The sequence below is a fragment of the Fonsecaea nubica genome (assembly GCF_001646965.1).
Source record: "Fonsecaea nubica strain CBS 269.64 chromosome Unknown Scaff107, whole genome shotgun sequence".
Classification (NCBI taxonomy): Eukaryota; Fungi; Ascomycota; class Eurotiomycetes; order Chaetothyriales; family Herpotrichiellaceae; genus Fonsecaea; species Fonsecaea nubica.
The window spans coordinates 34011-55134 of record NW_019173780.1 but is presented as its reverse complement, the minus strand read 5'-3'; the positions used below and the strand labels follow the sequence as shown (position 1 = coordinate 55134).

At 52.8% G+C, this 21124-nt stretch overlaps 6 protein-coding genes across 6 annotated transcripts; 2 read left to right on the top strand and 4 right to left on the bottom strand.

Annotated features, from left to right (window-relative positions):
• Positions 1-172: 172 nt before the first annotated feature.
• AYO20_10275 (hypothetical protein) lies at positions 173-3450 on the top strand (the record flags this gene model as incomplete). The annotated part of the gene is made up of 4 exons (XM_022648533.1): positions 173-1027; positions 1080-1511; positions 1565-3374; positions 3431-3450. 4 exons carry the CDS (start codon positions 173-175, stop codon positions 3448-3450), a joined length of 3117 nt encoding a protein of 1038 aa, XP_022495487.1.
• Positions 3451-4907: 1457 nt separating this feature from the next.
• On the top strand, positions 4908-8692 carry AYO20_10274 (hypothetical protein; the record flags this gene model as incomplete). Its single annotated transcript, XM_022648532.1, has 2 exons — positions 4908-5309; positions 6068-8692. 2 exons carry the CDS (start codon positions 4908-4910, stop codon positions 8690-8692), a joined length of 3027 nt encoding a protein of 1008 aa, XP_022495486.1.
• A 1067-nt stretch (positions 8693-9759) lies between these two features.
• Positions 9760-10412, bottom strand: AYO20_10273 (hypothetical protein; the record flags this gene model as incomplete). The annotated part of the gene is made up of 2 exons (XM_022648531.1): positions 9760-10200; positions 10257-10412. 2 exons carry the CDS (start codon positions 10410-10412, stop codon positions 9760-9762), a joined length of 597 nt encoding a protein of 198 aa, XP_022495485.1.
• Positions 10413-11033: 621 nt separating this feature from the next.
• AYO20_10272 (hypothetical protein) lies at positions 11034-12507 on the bottom strand (the record flags this gene model as incomplete). The annotated part of the gene is made up of 4 exons (XM_022648530.1): positions 11034-11559; positions 11626-12134; positions 12193-12243; positions 12298-12507. The coding sequence occupies 4 exons, from the start codon at positions 12505-12507 to the stop codon at positions 11034-11036; spliced, it is 1296 nt and encodes a 431-aa protein (XP_022495484.1).
• A 1802-nt stretch (positions 12508-14309) lies between these two features.
• Positions 14310-16031, bottom strand: AYO20_10271 (hypothetical protein; the record flags this gene model as incomplete). Its single annotated transcript, XM_022648529.1, has 4 exons — positions 14310-14587; positions 14652-15194; positions 15257-15658; positions 15722-16031. 4 exons carry the CDS (start codon positions 16029-16031, stop codon positions 14310-14312), a joined length of 1533 nt encoding a protein of 510 aa, XP_022495483.1.
• A 1126-nt stretch (positions 16032-17157) lies between these two features.
• AYO20_10270 (hypothetical protein) lies at positions 17158-19387 on the bottom strand (the record flags this gene model as incomplete). Its single annotated transcript, XM_022648528.1, has 4 exons — positions 17158-17428; positions 17645-17759; positions 17835-18817; positions 18867-19387. The coding sequence occupies 4 exons, from the start codon at positions 19385-19387 to the stop codon at positions 17158-17160; spliced, it is 1890 nt and encodes a 629-aa protein (XP_022495482.1).
• Between the last annotated feature and the right edge of the window lie 1737 nt (positions 19388-21124).

Here is a 21124-nt window from a genome sequence, read left to right as displayed (position 1 = left end):
AGTCGACAACAAGGATGATGTCCGCTTTCAAAAGGCTCTTCTAGTTGTTGTTGCGCAAAAGGTGAGTTTACTCCTCGCGTGCCTAGCAGACAATGTATGTTGACGGCTCTAGAGCAGCTTCCCTTCTTCGATCTCACTTTCTTTACCGACCACAGAGAGTAGGCGGGGCGTTATGGCAAATTCAGCTACAGGATCGCCGTCACCATCGTCTGAGACGGCGCTGTCATCATACTTCAACGGTACTGCGGCTGCCTCCGACCAGCCAGGCGCAAGTGCTGCACAGTTATCGCAACCCTTCGCTCCCTCAGAGCAGAGTCCTGTCGATAATCAGCGTGATCCAATATTATCTCCAACTCAATCCGCTCTTCATCCTCTCCCCACCAAACCTGTCAGCCAGCTCTCTTCTCAATCCGCCACCCCGGCCATGACTCAGTCTTCTACACCCGCGCCTGCGCAGTCCAAACCCCGCATTGTGGGTGGTTTTGAAGTTGATGATGATCCTGAAGATGAGGAAGGGACACAAGACGGAAAGGATGAGGTTGATGTCTACGATCCGTCCGTCGGGCTAGACTTCGACGTCTCGACACCTGTTCCTCCCCTTGCAAATCAAAACTCCAATCCCCTTAATAGAGCTTCCCAGTCACCAGAACAAGAAAATGGAATCACTCCTGTTCCTGTCCAGGCCACTGGTAGTCCTGCTGACGCTGACCTTTCTTCTTCCACTACTCTTCCTTCTGGTGCCAGTGTTGATGTGCGTGCTGCCACTGCCACACCTTCTCACTCAGCTCCTGATGTTCCGACTCAGAACTCTCCACCCCGCTCGCATGTGAATGCCTCTGTTGCTCCAGGCTTACCCAAGTCTCGACTAGCTCATGATGTGGTTGGTATTCTGGAAGATCGCATCAAGGATGACCCTCGTGGTGACATTGATGCATATCTTGAACTAATCGACGAATTGAAGAGTCGAAACAAGCAAGAAGATGTCCGTCGAGTGTACGAGCAATATCTCAAAGTCTTTCCCCTGGCCGTACGTGCTTGTTCTCTTTCGTATTGGTTTGCCGTGCACTAATGGATTCCAGGCCGAACAATGGTGTGCATATGTGAAGTGGGAAGAGGAGCAAGATCGAATGCGGGCGATGGAAACCCTCTTCAACCGATCGTTGCTTGATGTGCTTGATGTGCAACTCTGGACTCTGTACATCAACTATATCCGCCGACGGAACAGCATGCAAACTGGCGATATCACTCGCTCGTACACCATCATCAACGATTCCTTCACCTTTGCACTCAAGACTATCGGAATGGACAAGGACTCGGGCCAATTATGGCAGGACTATATTAACTTCCTCAAGACTGGCCCGGGAATCGTTGGGGGCAGTGGTTGGCAAGATGGGGCAAAAGTCGACGCTTTGCGAGAGGCATACCAAAAAGCAATTGCTGTTCCTACCGCAGCAACCATGCCCCTCTGGAAAGAATATGATGCGTTTGAGACAGGGCTGAACAAGATCAACGTTCGTTGAAATGGCACCCCCATGGCTCAGGAACTCTGCTAAAATCTCTCTAGGGTCGGAAATATCTTCAAGAGAAGTCTCCCGTCTACATGACCGCCAGGACGGCCTTCACCCAGCTGCAGAATTTGACCAAGGAGCTGAAAAGGACCTCGAGACCGCAACTGCCACCCGCACCTGGGTTTGAGGGTCATGCCGAGTATATGCATCAAGTCAGTCTGTGGAAGCAGTGGATTGAATGGGAAAAAGACGATAACCTTGTTCTCAAAGACGAAGACCCTGCTCTGTACAAGAACCGGATTTTGTTCACATACAAACAAGCACTCATGGCCTTGGAATTCTGGCCTGAGATGTGGTATGATGCCGTGGAATTCTGTTTCAGCAACGGCCTTGACGCCGAAGGCACCAAGCTCCTCAACCAAGGAATTACGGCCAACCCGGAGTCGCCCCTGCTGGCATTCAAACTGGCAGACCGCATCGAGGTATCGACTCAGAATGATGAAAGTGCAGATCCCGGTGCCAAAGAACGGATGAAGAAAATAAGAGAGCCATATGACAAACTGTTGGATGCACTCTACGAATTGATCAAGAAGGTATCGATCCGCGAGAAACAAGACATTCAGAAGGCGGAACTTACGGCTGCTGGCAACGGAGGGGATGGTCTTGGGGACGACGACATCAATGTTTCCAATGTCGCAGCCAAGAAGGCGGCCATGGACAGCCAAATTGAGACGATCAAGAAGAGTGCCCAAGCACAGACCGACGTGCTCAGTCGAATGGTCTCGCATGTCTGGATCGCACTGATGCGAGCGACCCGACGAGTGCAGGGAAAAGGCCTACCGACAGAACGAGGACCTAGTGGCTTCCGTGCTGTCTTTGGCGAGGCGCGCAAGCGAGGCAAGCTCACGAGCGACTTTTACGTTGAATCTGCGCGGATTGAGTGGCAATGCTACCGGGATCCCACGGGCACCAAGATCCTTGACCGTGGGATGAAGCTGTTCCCCGAAGACGACTACCTCCCGCTTCAGTATGTGAAACACCTCTTTGACATCAACGATGTCACGAATGCACGAGCCGTCTTTGAAACCACGGTCAAGAGACTTCTGGGCCACGACGACGCTGAGCATACAGCAAAGGCCAAACCGCTGTTTGCTTTCCTGCACGACTACGAATCCAAGTACGGGGAATTGGCTCAGGTCCAGTCGCTTGAGGAGCGGATGAAGAAGCACTTCCCCGAAGATCCTCAGCTGAAACTCTTCTCTAGCCGGTACAACACCTCGTCTTTTGACACTATGAAGACGTATCCCGTCATCTCGCCACAGCAAGTGAGGCCTCTGCAAAACGTGGTCATGCCCTCTGTGGAGGTATCGGACGTCGTGAACTCTCCCATTCAAAAGGTGATTGACGCCATCACAACCCATTCTCCGAAACGGCCATTCCCAGACGATTTTGAAGATGTTGGTCCACGTAAATTGGCGCGTGGCGAGTCGCCCTTGAAAGGTGCAGCGGGTCGTCGCATGAATCAACAACAGCAGCAACAGCAACAGCAGCGCCAGATCAACCCTCCTGTCGGGATGCCACAGTACCAAGCTCCTCCACCGCTACCGCCAGCAGTTGTTTACCTTCTAAGCATCCTGCCAAGGGCTTCGACGTATGTCGACACCAGGTTCGATGCCGTGAAGATCATGGAGCTTATTCGCGATGTTCGTTTGCCTCCGCCAGGAGCAGTCCCTGCTCAACACAGCCAGACTCCAGCCCCGGCACCCCAGCCAGGTTGGCCTGCGTATCCGCCACATCCACCTGTACCTATCCCGCCACAAGGCTTCGGACCGCCGACTGGTGTAACACAAGGTCCGTACGGAGGAGGTAAGTGGCTGCTATAGTCTCCACTCTCGAAGTCATGTTACTGACAAGGATCCCAGCACCATTCCGATACGCTTAGATACGAGATGGGCACTGTATTGGAGGGTGACGATTGGCGTGGGAGGTCGAGCATGATGTAAAACCAACACTTTATGTTTTCAGCATTTTAGCAGCCTTGGGATCCAAATGAGGGACAGATAGCAAAATGTCCACGCTATCACAGAGTCTCGGACAGGAAAGGTTCATTGATTGGGATCTTGCAATGATCGAAAAAGTCAGCTGCGATTGAGCCAGCATTGGAATCTCAACAAAATAATATCTTGTGTGTTTGGCCTGCTTGTGGTGTTCCCGCTCTTTGTCTGCGTCATCTAACCCGTATCCTGTTTCTTGGTCGCATGCCGTACGATAGGGCAGCTTTGCATGAGCCGTTCTCGACTGTAAGCGGACGGATGCCTGAGGCGAGGGTGTTTGGGCGAGGTGCTTTCAGGGTTTCGTCTGGTGTGTTAGTTCGATCCAATGGACAGGGGAGATTTCGCGGAAGACGAGCAAAGGTCATGCAGACCCATTGGTACGGAAGGCTGCAACCGCAGAGGCTAGGTTGGATGTAGAATGGTCGAATGGTTGAACTGAAAGAGGGGAATTGCCAGCCTCACACTCCTCACCGCCGAGAGGTTTGCAATGACGCTGGCTGGCTCTGGGAGAGAGAGGAGTGAGATGAAGCTGAGAGGCAGTCAGTTCACTTTGGTCTCTTTGGTCTCTTTGGTCTCTTCTCTGCTCACATCTTCACGCTTCTGAGACATTGGCAAGTGACAAGGCCGCGTTGTTGTCTTGTAGAAAAGGAACATGTGATTTTTGGCTACAAATATCTCCTTCTTCTTCTCCTCCCTGCAACCGCTTGTCTCCTTTCTCCATAACCCACCTCATTCATTCTCTTCTTCATCTTGCTTCTTCTTCTCTGTCCTTGTCGTCCTCATTCGTCATTAATCTCATCTTCTTCCCCTATCTCCTCTCCTCTTGAGCAAGTGCAGGATACCTCTCGAGAGGCAGCTTCAGTTGCCTGTCAACACCGTTTCTCACACCCACCAACTTCTCAATCAGGCGCAGGTGAGCCACTGCAGTTTCCTTTCTCATCGCTCGCACCTCTTGCACCTTCCTGCAGCAGTCAGCTTGAATCCGAGACACCGTCCCAAACAAGAAGCTGTACCTGCGCCTTTCATCTCTCATCTTCCCAGTGGTTCGGCTTCTCCTCTGTTCTCTGCCTCACCTATAAAACAAACACCACAACAAACAACGCGCATTCACTTCCTCCTGCAAAACCTCAGTCAGGAACCTTTCCCCCAACATATTGTCGGTCCATCTCATCCATCATCTCTACAAACCCAACAAGTCTTATCTTGTCATCCTCATCTTCTCAGTTTCTCTCTTCTCTCATTGTGATCAACCACCCCCCATTTTAGTCAGGTTGACCTTCATTGTACCCTTCGCAAGCTCAAGCACTGACACCACAACGAACAGCCTAGAGATCTTTGAGTCAACATGTCTGGAGCAGCCCGCAAGCGAGGTGCCGGTCGCGCGACTAGGGGTCAGCAGCCGGCCGAGACCTCTTCTCGTCGTGGCGATCGACTCCAAGTTCCTGGCGGCGGCTTTGATGGGCCTGCTTCTCGAGGAAGCGCCTCTCAGTCTGGTCCCGGTTCTGTAGGTCGCGGGGCCGCCTCCACAGCTCCCTCTGTCGCGTCAGGTGCTGGTAGTCCCAGTGTCTCGCAAGGCGGCCCCGAAGAGCAGTCTCAACCTCGTCGCAGCAGTCAGTCGGGCGGTGCACCTCTGCAAACTCAAGGGCCTGTCGTTCGAGGTGATCCAGCCCAAGACAGACCGTCCAGATTCACGGATCAGATGCGAAATGTCGATCTTCCAGCATCGTTCTACAACATTGATCAGCTTGTAAGTAAATGTCTTTCTTTGTTTGCTCCACTACACCGACTACTGCTTCACCCGCTTGCTATGCACTCTCACCCTTCATTTTGTCAAAGACATTCATCCCCCCATTTCACCGCCTTGCAGAGTGTCGGGCTCTTCAGATCGGCCGTTCAATGTCACTTCCCCCTTTCGACGCTATTCACCCCGTTACTCCCCGTACACTGCGTGTCACCACTCCTGTTTGATCTTCATTGCGGATCCCTTCAATGCCTCTCTTATTGTCTGCATTGTACATTCTCCGGCGATTCACCCACATTGTCTTGCGCAGTGATGCTTCTCATTGAGTCTACAATCCCTTCACACGACATAGATCGGGAGCAGTTCTTGCCCTGGACTATTTATACCCCCTTTCGCCCTTACACCTTGACTTTCTCTTTTCTCATCTCACACATCGTCTTCCATTCCCTGCAAACATGGCGCCTCCTGCTTCCAGAGGCTCTGGTTCTGGTGCAGGTAACCCTGCTCCCTCCTCCCCATCTCGTTTGCCAAGCGGCTCTGGTCCCGGATCGCCATCTCGTCCGCAGAGCAGCCCCTCCCCTACATCTCCATCTCGCCAAAATGGCGGCCCGGGAATTGCTTCCCCATCCCGGCCACAGCGCAACTCTTCTATCTCTTCCTTGGTGTCTGGAGTGCTCCAAATTCCCTACGTCCCCGAAGGATTAGAGCGCTATATGCACCTCGTCCCTGACATTGTCGGGCCTCGTGCTGACTATCACAAACAGTACAGCCTTCCAACCCAATATGCAAAGCGTCCAGGGTACAACCAAACAGGGAAAGCGGTTACGGCCAACCTCAACGCGTTCAAAGTCCAACAGTATCCCACGGTGAAAGTCTTCCAATACGATGTCATCGTCGGCAATGGCCAGGAGAAGCGAGTTATCAACCGCAAAGTCTGGGGTTCACAAGCTCGAAAGAACGCTACTGGGCCGCCCGTCATCTTCGATGGCAATCGTCTCGCGTGGTCCTTGTGTGACTACAACGAAATTCGCCTCATGGTGGATCTCGATCAGGAAGAAGGCCGTCCTTCTCGAGAGGGTAGAAATGCTTTTCGTCTTCTCATCAAGCGTACTCGTTCGCTTGATATCAGTCTCATCCAGCAATTCCTTGACGGCCGGATCCAGATGAACCAGAATGTCGCAGAGTGCATCATTTTCTTGGACCATCTTCTCCGAGAAAGTCCGTCTTCGTCGCCCCAATTCATCCCGATCCGTCGCAGCCTCTTTAGGCGTCAAGGTCAACGTGCCGATCTGGGTGGTGGCATCGAGGTCTGGCGCGGTGTCTACCAGTCGATGCGTCTTGCCGAAGGCAAGAAAATGATCATCAACGTCGATGTCGCCAACACGTGCTTTTGGAAACCGACTACTTTGGCGTCGGCCATTGTCTCCAAGTGGCGAGAGATCAAGGACATCAATGATGTCGCAAATAGAATGGAGCCTTATCAGAACAATGGCCATCGAGAATCCAGCGATTTCCACAAGACTCTGGAGAGAGCCTTCAAGGGGGTCGAGGTCAAGGCTGTTTACAAGGGCAATCCACTCCCTGCAAAGGAGTGGAAGATCTTTCGGTTTGATATCAACAATGCCAACGAGGAGATGCTTGAATGGAAAGACCCGGTCACGAAGACACCCACTGGTGAGATGGTATCCGTGGCGCACTACTTCAAGCGCAAGTACAACATCACCTTGCATCACCCCAGACTCCGCCTGGTAGAGATGACCAAGAAGGGTGTCAAATACCCTATGGAGTTCCTCACCATCCTTGAGGGTCAACGATACGGTGCGAAATTGGATGAGATCCAGACTGCCAACATGATCAAATTTGCCGTCTCGCCCCCGAATGTCCGACTCAATGCCATCAACGAAGGCAAGAGCTGGTTGAACTGGGATGGTGATGACTACTTGAAGAATTACGGACTTCGCATCACCCCGACGCCCATCAAGACTAATGCACGTATCCTCCCAGCTCCTGGCATCAAGTTCGGCAACAAGACTGAGCAGGTCGGTACGCGAGGCCGTTGGGACCTCAAAGCAAAGACTTTCCTCAGTCGCAACCCGCAGGAGCTTGTCTCTTGGGGTGTTGGCGTCTTCACCGGCCGTCTCAGACCCGATCGAGCTCAGATTGACCAGTTTGTTCTTGACTTTGCACGCGCTTATCGAAACCATGGGGGACAAGTTGCGAATGCGCCGCCATATGTCACAACTCTCAACCAAGATGTTGGCGCTGCCGTTGCAGCCTTGCATCAAGCCACCGGCAACAAGTTCAACCGTCGACCTCAGCTTCTCATTTTCTTGGTTCAAGATCGCAATTCGTTCCATTATCTTCGTATCAAGAAGTCTTGCGACTGTCGCTTCGGTGTGGTCTCTCAGGTGATGCAGATCCAACAGGTCCTCAAGGGCAACCCTCAGTACTACTCGAATGTATTGATGAAAGTCAATGCCAAGTTGGGCGGCACTACATCTCAAGCCGTACCTCACGCGACCAGTGGTTTCAAAACTTTCTCGGTGCCGACAATGATCATTGGGGCTGATGTCTCGCACGCATCACCTGGCAGTCAACAGGCGTCGATGGCGGCTGTGACTGTGTCATACGATCGCTTTGGTGGACGGTACGCAGCGGCATGCCAGACCAACGGCCATCGAGTCGAAATGATCTCCGAGGTCAACTGGCGCAACATCTTGCGGCCACTCGTGAGTCAGTGGATGTCTCAGGTCGGAAACGGCCGGTCTCCTCAACAAGTCTACTACATACGCGACGGGGTGTCGACGAATCAGTTCGAGCATGTCCTCAATCAAGAAGTGCCTTGTATCAAGAAGGTCATCGAGTCTTGCATGGATGGCCACAAATTTGAGGGTAAAGTCACCGTCATCGTTGCCAACAAGCGCCACCACATCCGTTGCTTCCCTGACAGAGATGGCGCCGACAACAAGGGCAACCCGGTTCCAGGCATGCTGATTGAGAGAGATGTCACCACTCCTAATGAGTTTGACTTTTATCTGTACTCTCACACCGCCTTGCAAGGAACCTCCCGACCTGTTCATTACTCTGTTCTCCTTGACGAGACCAATCACCGCCCTGAGCTCATTCAGAACATGATATACGAGCACTGCTACCAATACATGCGCTCGACCACTTCGGTTTCCCTCCACCCGGCGGTTTACTACGCTCACTTGGCCTCCAACCGTGCAAAGGCGCATGAAGATCTTCCGGCCACTGCTGGTCCTCAAGGCGGTGCAGGCTTCAAGCAACAGAACCCTAGCAGGAGTTCTGAACCTTCCGACTCCGAGGTCAAGCCTTTGATGCCTCTTTTCAACGTCAACGGCATCGTCTTCGCCATGTGGTACATCTGAGTTTCTTCTCAGAGTCACCAAGACAGACATGGTCTGACCTCTGGAGATGGAACCCTGCAGATCAGCCTGCTTTCACCTTACCACTCTTTTGTCCGAGTACGATACAGCCAGATGACTGCCATGCATCAGTCACCGAACCCATACGGGCCAAACATACGAACGGTGCTTCGGAGCTCTTACAGCAGTTGAAGCCTCTGCTTCTGAACAAAAGGCGAAGCCCTAGTTTTAACGGGCTCCTCCCAGCTCAACATTGATTGCTTTTGTGGGAAAAAAAAAGGAAATTTACAAAAAAAAAGCACAGTCGAGCAGGTATTCTCGTCCATGCCTCTGATGAGGGTGCGCTTGAGTTTACCGGCGATTGTCAACCATTCTACGGCTCGGACCTTGTCCAGATGCTGGCTGCATGGTATCTCCTAGTTTTAGCTTAGTTTACACAATCCAGATTCATCACATGAAGTTTTTCTGTTCCATTGCTTTTCATGTCGACACAATATGTGCCTGGCTAGTAGTTGTGTCTTGTGCCCATTCTTCTCGGTGGCCTTGAGTGATTCATTAGTGTGAGTACCAGCCAGAGCCCGGACACCGAACACCGTACAGTGTACAGCCTCGAGGCCTTGCTGTCCTGTTGGTCTGTACGTATCCCTATCAGCCAAATGCCCCGTCCCATCCATCTAGACAATACGCTTAGCGTGGTCCATGCAGAACAAACGATCAAGGCAAGGTAAAATCTGATGAGCAAACTACAGCTGACGAGAGAGCAAGTCAAGTCACCCCAACGAGCAAGAGACGCCAGGAGACGGTCGAATACAATTGCTCTAGATACCGTTCGACAGCGAATGAGCACCGACATCCCTTCACTTCTCGACCCGTTGACAGTACGTCTCATATACCTTTCATTGAAGCCCATTATAGGCCCAGGTCCTCGTCTGCTTCTGCTTGACCAACCCATAGTTCCACAGCCAGAAGTATCACAACATGAGCCCTCAACGATAATCTTGCTCATCTCCCCAGAACAGCATGTCCTAATAGGCACTTGAGCCAGGCATCGGGCCATCGTACAACACGCACTAGATGAAGAAAATGGGCAAACCCCCGAGTCCGATTGCTAGAAGCGAGGTGCCAATCCACGCAGCAGCAACCCTGGCACTGCCTGAGAGACCAATTGGAGCAGAGAGAATGTCGAGCCAAACACACCGCACCAGCAAGACGATCAGCATCATGAAATGCAGAAACGTCCACCCCAAGGCCTCGCTGAATTGCATTCGTGTGTTGTGGGCTGTCATCATAGCCTTACGAATCATCATAGCGCCATTGGAGATAAAGTAACCTAGGAAGAAGACCTTTTTCGCAATAGTCTTCAAGCAAGGTCGCAAGCTCTTCCGCAAAAGAGCTCGATGCAGTCGGGCTTGGTGGTCTCCGTCGATGCGAAAGTGGACAGGACGTCGGACGATCTCTAGGGCGTCGGTTCCATCGATCTGGCTGAGAGAAAACGGGGGCGGATTATCAACCTGTGGGTCGAAGATCAGAAAGCATGATGATGATGCTAGCAACGGCTTGCTCCTACCAAGGTAATCTCTGAAAGTGGACGTGATGACATTCCTTGGCCCCCACGCTGAAAGTCATCGGTGTCTGTGTTGTTTGGCTCGATGCCGTCCGCTTCGTAGCTCGAGATCTGACTCTGATCAGGAGAAAGTGACGGGAACCTCGGAGGAGTAGCCATTGCGACAGCAGAGCAGCCAAACCCGGATGTGCTGGTGGTGAGCTGAGCAGCGAGACGCAAGACAGATGGCGAGAGGAGCAAAACAACAGAGGCAGGCGAGCGTCGGAAGTGGCAGGGAGCAAAGCTGCAAATGAAGTATGAAACGATTTAGTATGCACAATATCGAATACCTGAATGTCACAAATCAATGTCTCCGAAGTGGTGGAGATGGGAGGAGAATTGGACGGGACGCATGGTCGAAGCCGTGGGATATATGGAGACCTGCGGCAGAGGACCAAGCAGCTGCTTCCTCAAGAACGAAATCGGACATGCCAACGGAAAGCAGTGAAGTCATTGAGCAGGTTGGCAAGTGAGGCTGGGTCAGCAGAGAAGCAGCAGGCGATATGGAAGGCACAGTTCGAGATTTCGCATCAGGCTTTTCACATTGGAAAACATGGATTCCCCTAGATCAGGCACCAATGGTGGCCCGAGCCCGAGTCGATACCTCAATGTGGCTGAAGTTATGTACACAGTCTTCCCACTCTGGAAATTTCAATGTTGATACAGGACATGACGTCGTGAATTCATTGAGCGCGTAAGATATTGGTGGCATCTGCTGCGGACATTGGTAAGGGGTTCTTTTCAACGACCGTGGTAGTCGATAACACCTAGACTTCGTCTCATATCGGCCAGGCGATCGGCAGCGGGGGGAGCAGGAGGGGGAGAGTCTCGCTCTTGACCCTCGGTCTCGGGGTCTTGGATGCGGACCGTCTTGCGAGGCCCGGAAGCAAACGAGAAGTTCTTCAGGGTCGGCAGCTTGGAGATCTTCTTGCCCGATTTTCCAAGGGCCTCCTTCTCGTTCATTGGTGACTTGGTGATTGAATCTTGACGCAAACGGCCCATTGGGCTGCTTCTTGGACTGCCATCCAGAGTGTGCATCGTCTGGAATTGGAGAGGATTCGTGTTCAAAGCGTCGGAGAATTCCATTTGATCATCTCCTTCTTTGTAGTCGTTGGGGTCGCCGACCAGGGCAAAGCTATGCCTCCTTAATTCGTCCTTGCGCATGCGTCGGATGCCGAGACGCTTCAGCTCGGTCTTGAAATCGTCGAGCATGATTGTATCCGTCAGGCACTTGAATACCAAACTCAGTTTCCACCACGGATTGATCCTGTCCCGCCTTTTGTCAGCGCACGGATCACGGACCAGCCTGGAACTTGGAGGAGGGGGAACATACCCGTCAATACTACCGGTGAAATTGTGGATACTTGCAGCAATGTCCACCGCAGTGAAGATCAGGGAGAAACAGATGGCGCAAAGGAGAATTCCAAACCGAGGAGATCGCTTGATGAGTTCAAAGACTCCCGTCCCATACACCGAGTTGATGACATAGAACAGGGTCAGACAGGTAAAAACCCACCACGGGTCTCGCATGAGCGGCTCGTAAGGGCGGACTTTGACGTAAAAGTCGTTGATGTTGTTGAAGAAGCGAAAATTGTTCGAAATCTGCCAACAGATGAAAGGAATCGTCAGGGCCAAGGTCCCCAGGTATATCCTCCGGACCCATTTGCCGGTCTCAGGCTTGAACATGCTTCTCGAGTCCATGAAGAAAGGTTTGATCTTCATCCAGGCGACGATGTTGTGCACGATCCAGGACATGTACAACAGGGTGGCGGTCGCCGACAAATACCACCCGTAACCCGAGAAATCCATGAAACAAAATGTTCCTGTGAGCCGTGAATTAACCTGTCTGTCACAAGAAAGGTTGGAGGAGCTTGCGCGGGGTTCGCGCCAACATGCTTACCATGTGAGAGTGCCGCAAGTTGCTATAGGCGAGCGAGTTCGCTGTGTCAGCCTTGCATACCAGGTATTTTCGGGGGAGCAGTCCACAACCATGACCCAAACTTACCTCGACCAAAATCAGTTTGTGCAAGAGAACACCCCTCCTCATATTTGCGACGGTAATGCATGCCATAATGACGAGCGCGCCGACCATGAAGCCCTCAGACCATCCTTCCAGAATAAAGTCCTCGTCCGAGGCAGATGCTCGCCAGTCGCCTTCTCCTGTGCCAACCGTGCCGCTCTCATTGCGGCGCGTCAGGATGGTTGTCGGGGCCATTGGAAGCTATCGAGTCAAAGACGGGAGTTGGTCATGTCTCCGCCATGAGACCATGGAGACAGAGACTTTGAAAATGCGCCCGAGATTAAGAGGGGACAAGGTTGGGATTTGGAAGAAAAAGTTTCGTTGCAACGGCGGTGAAGCCCTCTCCGCCACCGAATCGGGTCGCTGTGCGACGCAGTCTCCGATTGACTGGCCTAAGACGCAGCTCGTGGAACTCTGAGGGGGTGATCGATGTTGCTCGGTCGAGTCGCAAGCTGAAGGGAATCTCACCGACCAGCACGGGTTCACGATGGATAGTCGCAGTGAACGAGCTGAGTGAGACGAACTGGGGGTGGACGACAGGGCAAGAGACGAATGAGATGACAAGAGGAGCTGACAAGAAGTGGTTTGATGTGATCACTGAGGGCGTCGGGGGGAGTGAACAGTTTGGCGACGGTGACTGAGACTGCGACGACGATGAGAGTGAACGAGTCGAAGATGGACAGCAATTGTCGCTACTTTCAGCTGCGGGCGCGTGTCCATATGAGAAGAAGCAGCCCAATGGCATGGACTGACTTCGCTAAAAGACGCATATCGGAACTGGGGTGGTGGATGCTGGGGCGCATTAAGATCGTCGGGTCACGCTGCACGGGTGGTTGTACCTACAGACAATGTTCCCTCGGACTTGGACTCGGCAAGGCGACCTTGAACACATTGGAGTTAGTAGTATTATTGGTGGGCTGCGTGGCTCAAGTCGGACAGGGGCCTTCAGGCGTCAGCTGTGAGGCCGAAAAGTGGGTTCGAGAGTCGCTAAAAGTACTTGTTCCAAGTAGGTAGGTGGCACCAGTGGGTGCGCAGTGGCAGAGTGCCCAGCTCACCTGACAAATGATATGGGGAAGTCTTTAGGTGCCTATGTATGAGGACTGTAGGTACCGAGAATACTCATAGGTAGTCAAGACTACCCAAAGTAATAATGGTCCGGGGGAGCCACCAAGCCCTGCTAGGCTCCCCTTCCTGGTTAAAAAAGCCACCCAAACAGAAAATTCCACGCGGGTAGAATGACGCATGGGGTGGCCCGTTCCCCACCCCTTTCCCGCCTCTTCCAAGGCCCCAAGGGCGCAGAGGCCAATAATGGCCCCCCCGCAACACAAGGTCATTATTGGGACTCACCCTCCCCCCTCGCACTTGTAGGGCACAAAGAACTGTGGTGCTACAGCCGCTACGCCTGCTGTTACATACCGTCAATGACAAGGAAAAACTAATGCAAAACCAAGGTCGGAATCCTACCCACCAAACAACCACCCAAAAAGTCAAATCCGAAGTAGGGGATCAACAAGTTCATGGATGTATGTACACCCAGACCCGGTAAGGCAGACTCGTCTAAACAGAACAGGGCTCGCCCCTTCTCTCCCTCTACAAAATCATTCTGCCTTGTCGTGGCCTGTACATATCCGCTTAATTGGGATCCCGGTTGCCATCTCAATAACGCTGGCATATTCGCCTCGACCCGAGTACGTCGAGGGGAAAAGATTTTTGAAGCCACGAATCGGAGGAGACGAGTCTTGTGCATACGGGTACCGTGAGAACCTCGAGCTAGTAGTATAGAGAGGAAACGGCCTCGATTCCTTGTTGCTGCTCCTGCTTCTCTCGTGCCCGACCAAGAAACCCCAAAAGTACAGACAGAATTCCCGAGGAGAAAGGTGGATTTTGTTGTGGGTATAAGTACATCGCCAATGATGTTAGCCATTAAATCATGAATGTGCCTCGTCTGCTTGTCGTAGCCATCACCTTCCACATGCTCATCCTGTTTTCTGATTTCTTTATTTCTCAAAGAGGGCAACCTTGGTACCAACACCGGAAGCCAGCGTCACCGTCAACCACTCGCGCCATTCCCTGTCGTCTCGACTCTCGATCCGTGGGAAAGTCTGGATCAATCGGATGGTGGCATAAGACGCCTCCATCAAGGCGTACTGTTGGCCGACACAGATGCGTGGTCCTCCATTGAACGGCAAGTACTCCCAGCCTGGTCGGAGAGACTCCCATCGCTCTGGTTTGAACTCTAGCGCGTCGGGTCCGTAGAAATCCTTACGCCGGTGCACTATCCCACACTCGTCAGTATCGTCGCAGCTGCTTCAAGTGTTCTCTTTTGCGTAGGGACTTACTTGACCACGGTGAATACGCCACCACTTGGCCCTTTCTCACCAGCACGGGAGCCTTGCCATCCACTCCTCCACCAAGAGGCAGAATAGTGTCACGGATGGCCTCACGACTGTTGCCGGGCACGACCGGCATCAGTCGGAGGGACTCGTTCAGCACCCATTTCAGATACTTCATATCCTTGATGGTGTTGTAGTCGGGCTTCTCGCCGCCAAGCTCATCCACTTCAGCCTTCAATTTAGCCCAAATGTCTGGTCGGTTCGATAGGACGTGCCAGGTGTTTGACAGCAAGCCTGCCGTGGTGTCACGACCCGCGAGCAGGATATTGAGCAATTCCGAACGGAGGGCGTAGGGATCCTGAGTCTGATTGAGCAAGGCGTGGAGGAAGACGTAGCGACTGTTCGGATCCTGCTTGCCGGACTTCAGCTCCTCCATAGCCTCGTGGATGATTTCGTCGGCAAAATCGTGAATAATCTTCACACTCTTCCGCCATTGTGCGTCCGGGATGTAATCAGTCAGACCTCCCGTGCGGAAATTCTTGCCACAAGCTACCAGAAATCGCATACATCAGCTGACGATTGTCACCAAAAACCCACGAGAACGTACGTACCTTCCGTGACATAGACAAAGGCCTTGACAAACTCGTTGGCGGACTTGGTCTCCAGACCTGGCGCCAGGCTGTTTGTGGATCTACCAAACAAGAACTCGGTCGCCGAATCAATGGTCAAGCCGAAAAACAAATCTTGTAAGTCGACCGTGGATCCGTCGCGAGGAATGGAGTCGATGAGATGGGAGACATGGGCTTCGAACATGTCGAGGTCGGCCACCTGCTGACGGGTGAAGTTGGGTCGTACCATGGCACGAGATCTCTCCCAAGCCGTGCCGTCGTTTGCGAAGATACCGTGGCCGAAGATGGGGAGGAAGACCTGCCTCCTTCTCTTACCAAGGGAGTAGTCTTGAAACTTGGTGGACAGGATTGTCTTGATGATCTCAGGCTCGATAGTGGAAATGACTAGTCACTCAATGAGCTCGGCCTTCTCTGGCCTGTACAGCCCCTCAGGGATATGATACGTACCAGTGTTTTTGGCCATCCTCAATTTGAGGGTGTTTCTGCCACTGCTGAAGTTTCGGAGTCGAGTCGCTTCGTTCATCCGACCTTCCTTGCCGGATTGGACCATCTGCTTAATCACGTCCACTCCATAGAGTTTGCCCATGATGCCTTTATGAGGGTACCACACCACCTCCTCGCACCCATTGTCCCGGATCATTCGACGCCTCCTGGCACCGGTGGTTAACTCATAGTAGATCCGATGGAGGGCATAGACCGCAACAAGAGCAATGAGAAGGACGGGGATGGGAAGGTGAGGTATCGACATGATCGCCATGGTTGGAGGTTTTAAGACGATTGAAGGGGCCGCAAGGACGGAAACGAAGATGGTCAGGAACTGGTTCCAACTTGATGGTCGTCCAGGGTGTTATTTATTCAGCTTCGAGGGATCGTAATAGCTCCCTCGTATAAGCAAGTTCTCCAGGTGGGTGGCCTCAGTCCAGGAGGCAAAGACAGGGTTCGGGTTTGGTGTCAGAGAGTGTCGGGACGGCCGCCAAATGAGAAGTGATGGTTGTAACCGACCGATGTCAGCAAGGCACAAACAAGTAGTGACAAGCGAGACCGAGAACGAGATGAGGTCTCAGCTAATTACGAGGACACCATCCCTTTCGGCAGCTCTTGAATCCGACCTGAGTGTCGGGGCTGATGGTGGAAGAGGAGGTTACTCTGGTTATGTATCACCCCCCGTGGCAATGCGTGTCAGTGCGTGTCAGTGCACGCTCTCTGGTGGGATATTATTCCTCCGACGGCCCAGGTGTAAAGACGCTGATGACGTTTGATCTGGAATGCAATTTGCTCGAGCCCGAAACGGGCCTTTTAACGAGGTCAAGGTCGATCGTCCAGTTAGGCATTTTTGGGTTGTAAGGCACAATGTTGGGGCTTGACTCGGAACAGGTTTCAGCTCCGAAAGGAGGGAGCAACATCGATTTGATTTGTACGAGGTATACGAGCACTGACGGAGGATGGACTACCTAGAAAGGTGTTTGGTTGTGGGAGACGCCGGCGCAGGCTGGCGCAGGCTGGCGCAGTCTTGGTAAACTTGGGACTCGTGGAGATGGACGATGAACCGCAGGCGATCAACAGATGCCGAGGCACAATCAATGAATATCGCAAAGACATCTGAAATTCATTATACTTGTACCAGTCCGACTACCGAGTGCATCAAATACCAACCATTCTACTCGGTACTTGGTAGCAGCCTGGCTGGTGCTGGGCGCCCTGGTTGATCACTCACCCTTGGTGACTCGCCCTACACGGCTCGACGGCATCCACAAGCCCCCGTTTGGAACAGAAAGCGAGCAATCCTCCTCCTCCTCTCCTCTCCTCGAGTCTGCCTCCAACCCAACAATTCCTACTCGGTACTCCTCTACCCAGGGTGCTAGACACAAGAGATGCCTGGTCTATCATTCGGGCTGTTCCATCTCCCGGTCCTTGCTCGCTTGCTTTCTTTCCTTCCAACCATCCAGCAACTGGTCAATGTCCCCGACGGTCCAATTGATGTTTCCATTCCAGCCTCGGAGTATCCAGCAACAATCCCCATCCACCAGCATGTGGTGAATGATGATCAACGCTGGCGACACCAATTTGCTGCTGATCCGACTTCGCCTTTCATCCTGACCGAAAGCTGCCACCTCCATTCCCATAGGATTGCGCTCAGCAGCATCTGTCATCTCGCTATTCCGCACGAGTCCGAGAATTCGAAAGGCCCGTCTTCCTTGGCCACATCCTCGCATTCTCCGGTCCACCAGCCTCGCCCGCTAATCTGTTCCATGATGGCCTTGCTCTCGACCTGCATCACTCTTCCCCCGGCCACGATGCCCTCCCCTCGTCCCAAAACTGGCGCTGCCCCGCCCTCGCGCCCTGTCTCCTCCTCGACTACTCCCCCCGTACCGGCCACTCCCACTGCCTCTGCCTTTGCCGCCGACCTTAAAATCGATTCTCTTCAACGGACGCTCAACCATGTCGAGTCCATTCAGTCCCAACTCGGCCCTCCTTTCTTTGCTCACTTTCCACGGTTGGTATATTTCCTGCGCATCCTGTAGACCACGCAGCTCTTCTACCCAAGCCTTGCAATACTCACCTCGGGGATCGTAATCACAGCCTTGTTTGATCGGGTTGAAGACTCTGGCTTCGCCACGAGGGTCATTCCCCACCCCAGCCACGTATTGCCAGTTGCCCCAGTTGGAGCTGACATCGTAGTCCGTCAGCATGCATTCATACCACTCGGCCCCCAATTTCCAGCTCACGCCCAGGTGCTTTGCTAAAAAGCTCGCCACGTTTTGTCGAGCTCGGTTGCTTGTGTATCCCGTATGGAAGAGCTCGCGTTGGCTTGCATCGATAAAGGTTGTCCCAGTTGTCCCGCGCAGAAATCTATCCAGCATCTCTGCAACTTCCGGGCCACTGCCTTTGCTGCCAGGTGTCTTCCACGCGAAAGAGTGCTCATTCCGGAACCCTTCCAACCGAAACAACCGATAGCCAAATTTTCGTGTAGAGAGCCTCATGTAGTCTCGCCATAAGAGCTCAAATCGTACAGCAGCAGTGCCGGGGTTTTCCCCCTTCCCATATCCTTCTGCGGCCCGATATCGGTCATCCCTCCCTTCCTCAAACTCGAAAAGCTGGGAGTGTATTTGGCGGGCGGTGATACACCCGAGCGCCAGCCAAGCCGAAAGTTTGGTAGAGAAATCCGTCCCTAACAGACCGTTGCGGGTGTCTTTGTATCTGGTCATGAGCCCCGATTTCACCAGGAATTCTACCCGTTTTTCTCCTTCTGTATTGCCCCCATGGAAAGGATGAGCAGAAGCGACTCCTGAAGCAGGAAAACAAGGTGGCTTGGAGAGCGGAGGGTTGGCCATCAGCGGTTTCATCAGGGCCGATTCCAACTTCTCGAACGTGTCAGGTATCGAAAATGGAGGGGTCTGCAACGGGACTAACGTTGGCAACGGAGGCAATGATGGCGGCGAGGGTAGTGTTTTACGTGGCGCTTCCCTCAACGGCTCTACTGACTTCCGGTAGGTGGTGAAGACATCTGGAAGATCAGAAGGCTTGTCGAACGGCAAATCTCGGCTATGACACGTCAGTCTCGCACAATATCCCACTTGTTGTGCACACATACTCATCGATGAAGTATTTCTCATCCAGCCATAACCTGAAGCCGATCCCAAACTTCTCAGCAGCCTTGCGTACGTCCCGTTCCTCCCGCTTCTCCTCCACACCTTCCTCCTCTGTCATCCATAGTGCTGAGACAGATGCTTCGTCTGCCTGACGGAACTGGTCCAGGATGTCTTCCACCACCTGACCTAAGATGCCGACGCGGATACACAGACCGCTACCCACCCCCTCGAGCTGAGACTTTAGGTCCCAAATTGATTCGGCGAGAAATTTGGCCCTGTGAGGGCCACATCTCCAGAACTTTCCCACCTCTGAACGCGCCTCGGGGAAAGGCGACTTGGAGCTAGGCTCGGTGACAAATCCGGAGACTTCGACCTGCTGGGCGGCAAAAACATATACAGGGAGAACGTGAGTGAATGTCTTTTGCGCCTGCTGGGAGAGTTGATGTATCTCGTGAAAGACGGGATTATCTGGAAGTCGGAGGTCTCGTCGCAACAAGTATATCAAGACACGATGGGTGGTCATTGAGCCAGGTGCAATGCCGAGGAGCTTCCTCGATCATAAGAAAGCCCTGGTCTCCAGACCTCCACTGGACTGTAGGTAGTCTCAATGAGACTAGGAGGATGGCCTTGCAACCTTCAAGGTTCTCAACAGATGCACAGACGTGCCAAAGAGCAATCGTGGAACGTGTGCCGCCGACAAGTGCTTTCTAGGCCCAGCAGTTGATTTATGGAAATATTGGAGGGGAACAGGACAGGCTTTGAAGATTCGAGGATTCGGAGTCCATGAAAAGGGCGAATCTCGAAGGGACTGTAAGAGAACCAAAGACTGAAAGAACCGGCACGCAAAGACAAGTCAAACGATCCTAGCTAATCAGCTGGCGACAGATGGCAGAATATTGGCCTTTACAGGTGGTGGACGGGGTCTGGCCAGGGTGTCCTAGAGGCAGAGTATACCTAGATTTGTACGTTGCCTACCGGTTAAGAGGTTGGATGACCAATGGTGCAGGAAGGACATGCCCTACGAGACTATTTCTGCCGTGTGTAGATGCGGTCAAGGATAAGGCATCATGAAATCATTGGGGGAAGACGTCGAGAGAGCGGAGTCAGAAAGGGTGGCATCTGGGAACTTAGGCCGAACCTTGGGAGCAAGTCGAGGGTGAATGGAAGGCAAGACATGGCCAGCAGGGCGTTGGCAATGTGTCAAGATGTTGGGGAACTGATGGATTGGCGGAAGGGCCGGTTTGTGGCTGAAGCAGGACAAAGGCAGCAGAGCAAGCATCATGGCGTGACGCGAGAGAAGGATGGGTTGGAAACAAGGTTCGATCTGAGGTCGGAGAAGTCGATCTGCAAGATCGATATGTGGAGCTTTCAGGGTGGTACGAGGTAGCGCCGATCGATCGGGGAATACCTACAACAGATTGTTTCTGTCAGTTGGACAACCGGACCGTGTGAGGGAGGGTTGCAGGCGAAAACGTGGGTTTCCCGGGCGGGGACTGTGTTTTGCAAAACATGACCACCATGAGTTTGACGTACAAGACCGTATGGCGACCGCTGCAGAGGGAGTAAAGAGGGAGGGAATGAAGAGGTGATTTGCGCAGTCGTTCGCTTAACAGCTGCAAGGTAAACTTTGTGCTGGAGCAAATGACACAAGGACAAGCCCGCACTTAGCTGCATCCGGATGGCTGGGAACGAGCGTGGACATTGGATTCCGCCTTGCGTAAAATTGGGTTCGGAGGCATCGGTCTATGCATGGCCTTGCTGGATGTCATGATCATAGATGATTCTGTCTGTCTGCCGACTACGTGCGCGTGCGTGTGGTGTGGAGAGGGGAAGAGAGAGGTTGGGTGAGAAGGACGAGGGTCAAGGAGAGTGAGACTGCATACGTGCAGTACGTGTTGTATGTGTCTCTGTGTGGGTGTTTTGTGCAGCCATTTCCAGATTGAGATTATCTTTTTTTCCTCGCCCAGCTTCTAACGACCCGTAGCTCTTTCTGGAGGAGTAGGAAGCCTTCCTCGTGTCTGTTAACCGTTGAGATCGTGCAACCTTTTCATGGTGGGTATTGGTACCAGGCAGGTTAGGTCGAGGTGCGGAGGACTGCACAAATCGCTCTGGCTGTGTGACAGTGGATGAATTGCTCACTGCGCGGTTGGACGGTTCCTGGTTCCGGATAGGTTGTATTGCATTTGCTTCGGTGTCAAGGCTGTCAATTGGCACAGGATCAAGGGTTGTTGATTGGGCGCACAGCTGTGTTCTTGCGGGA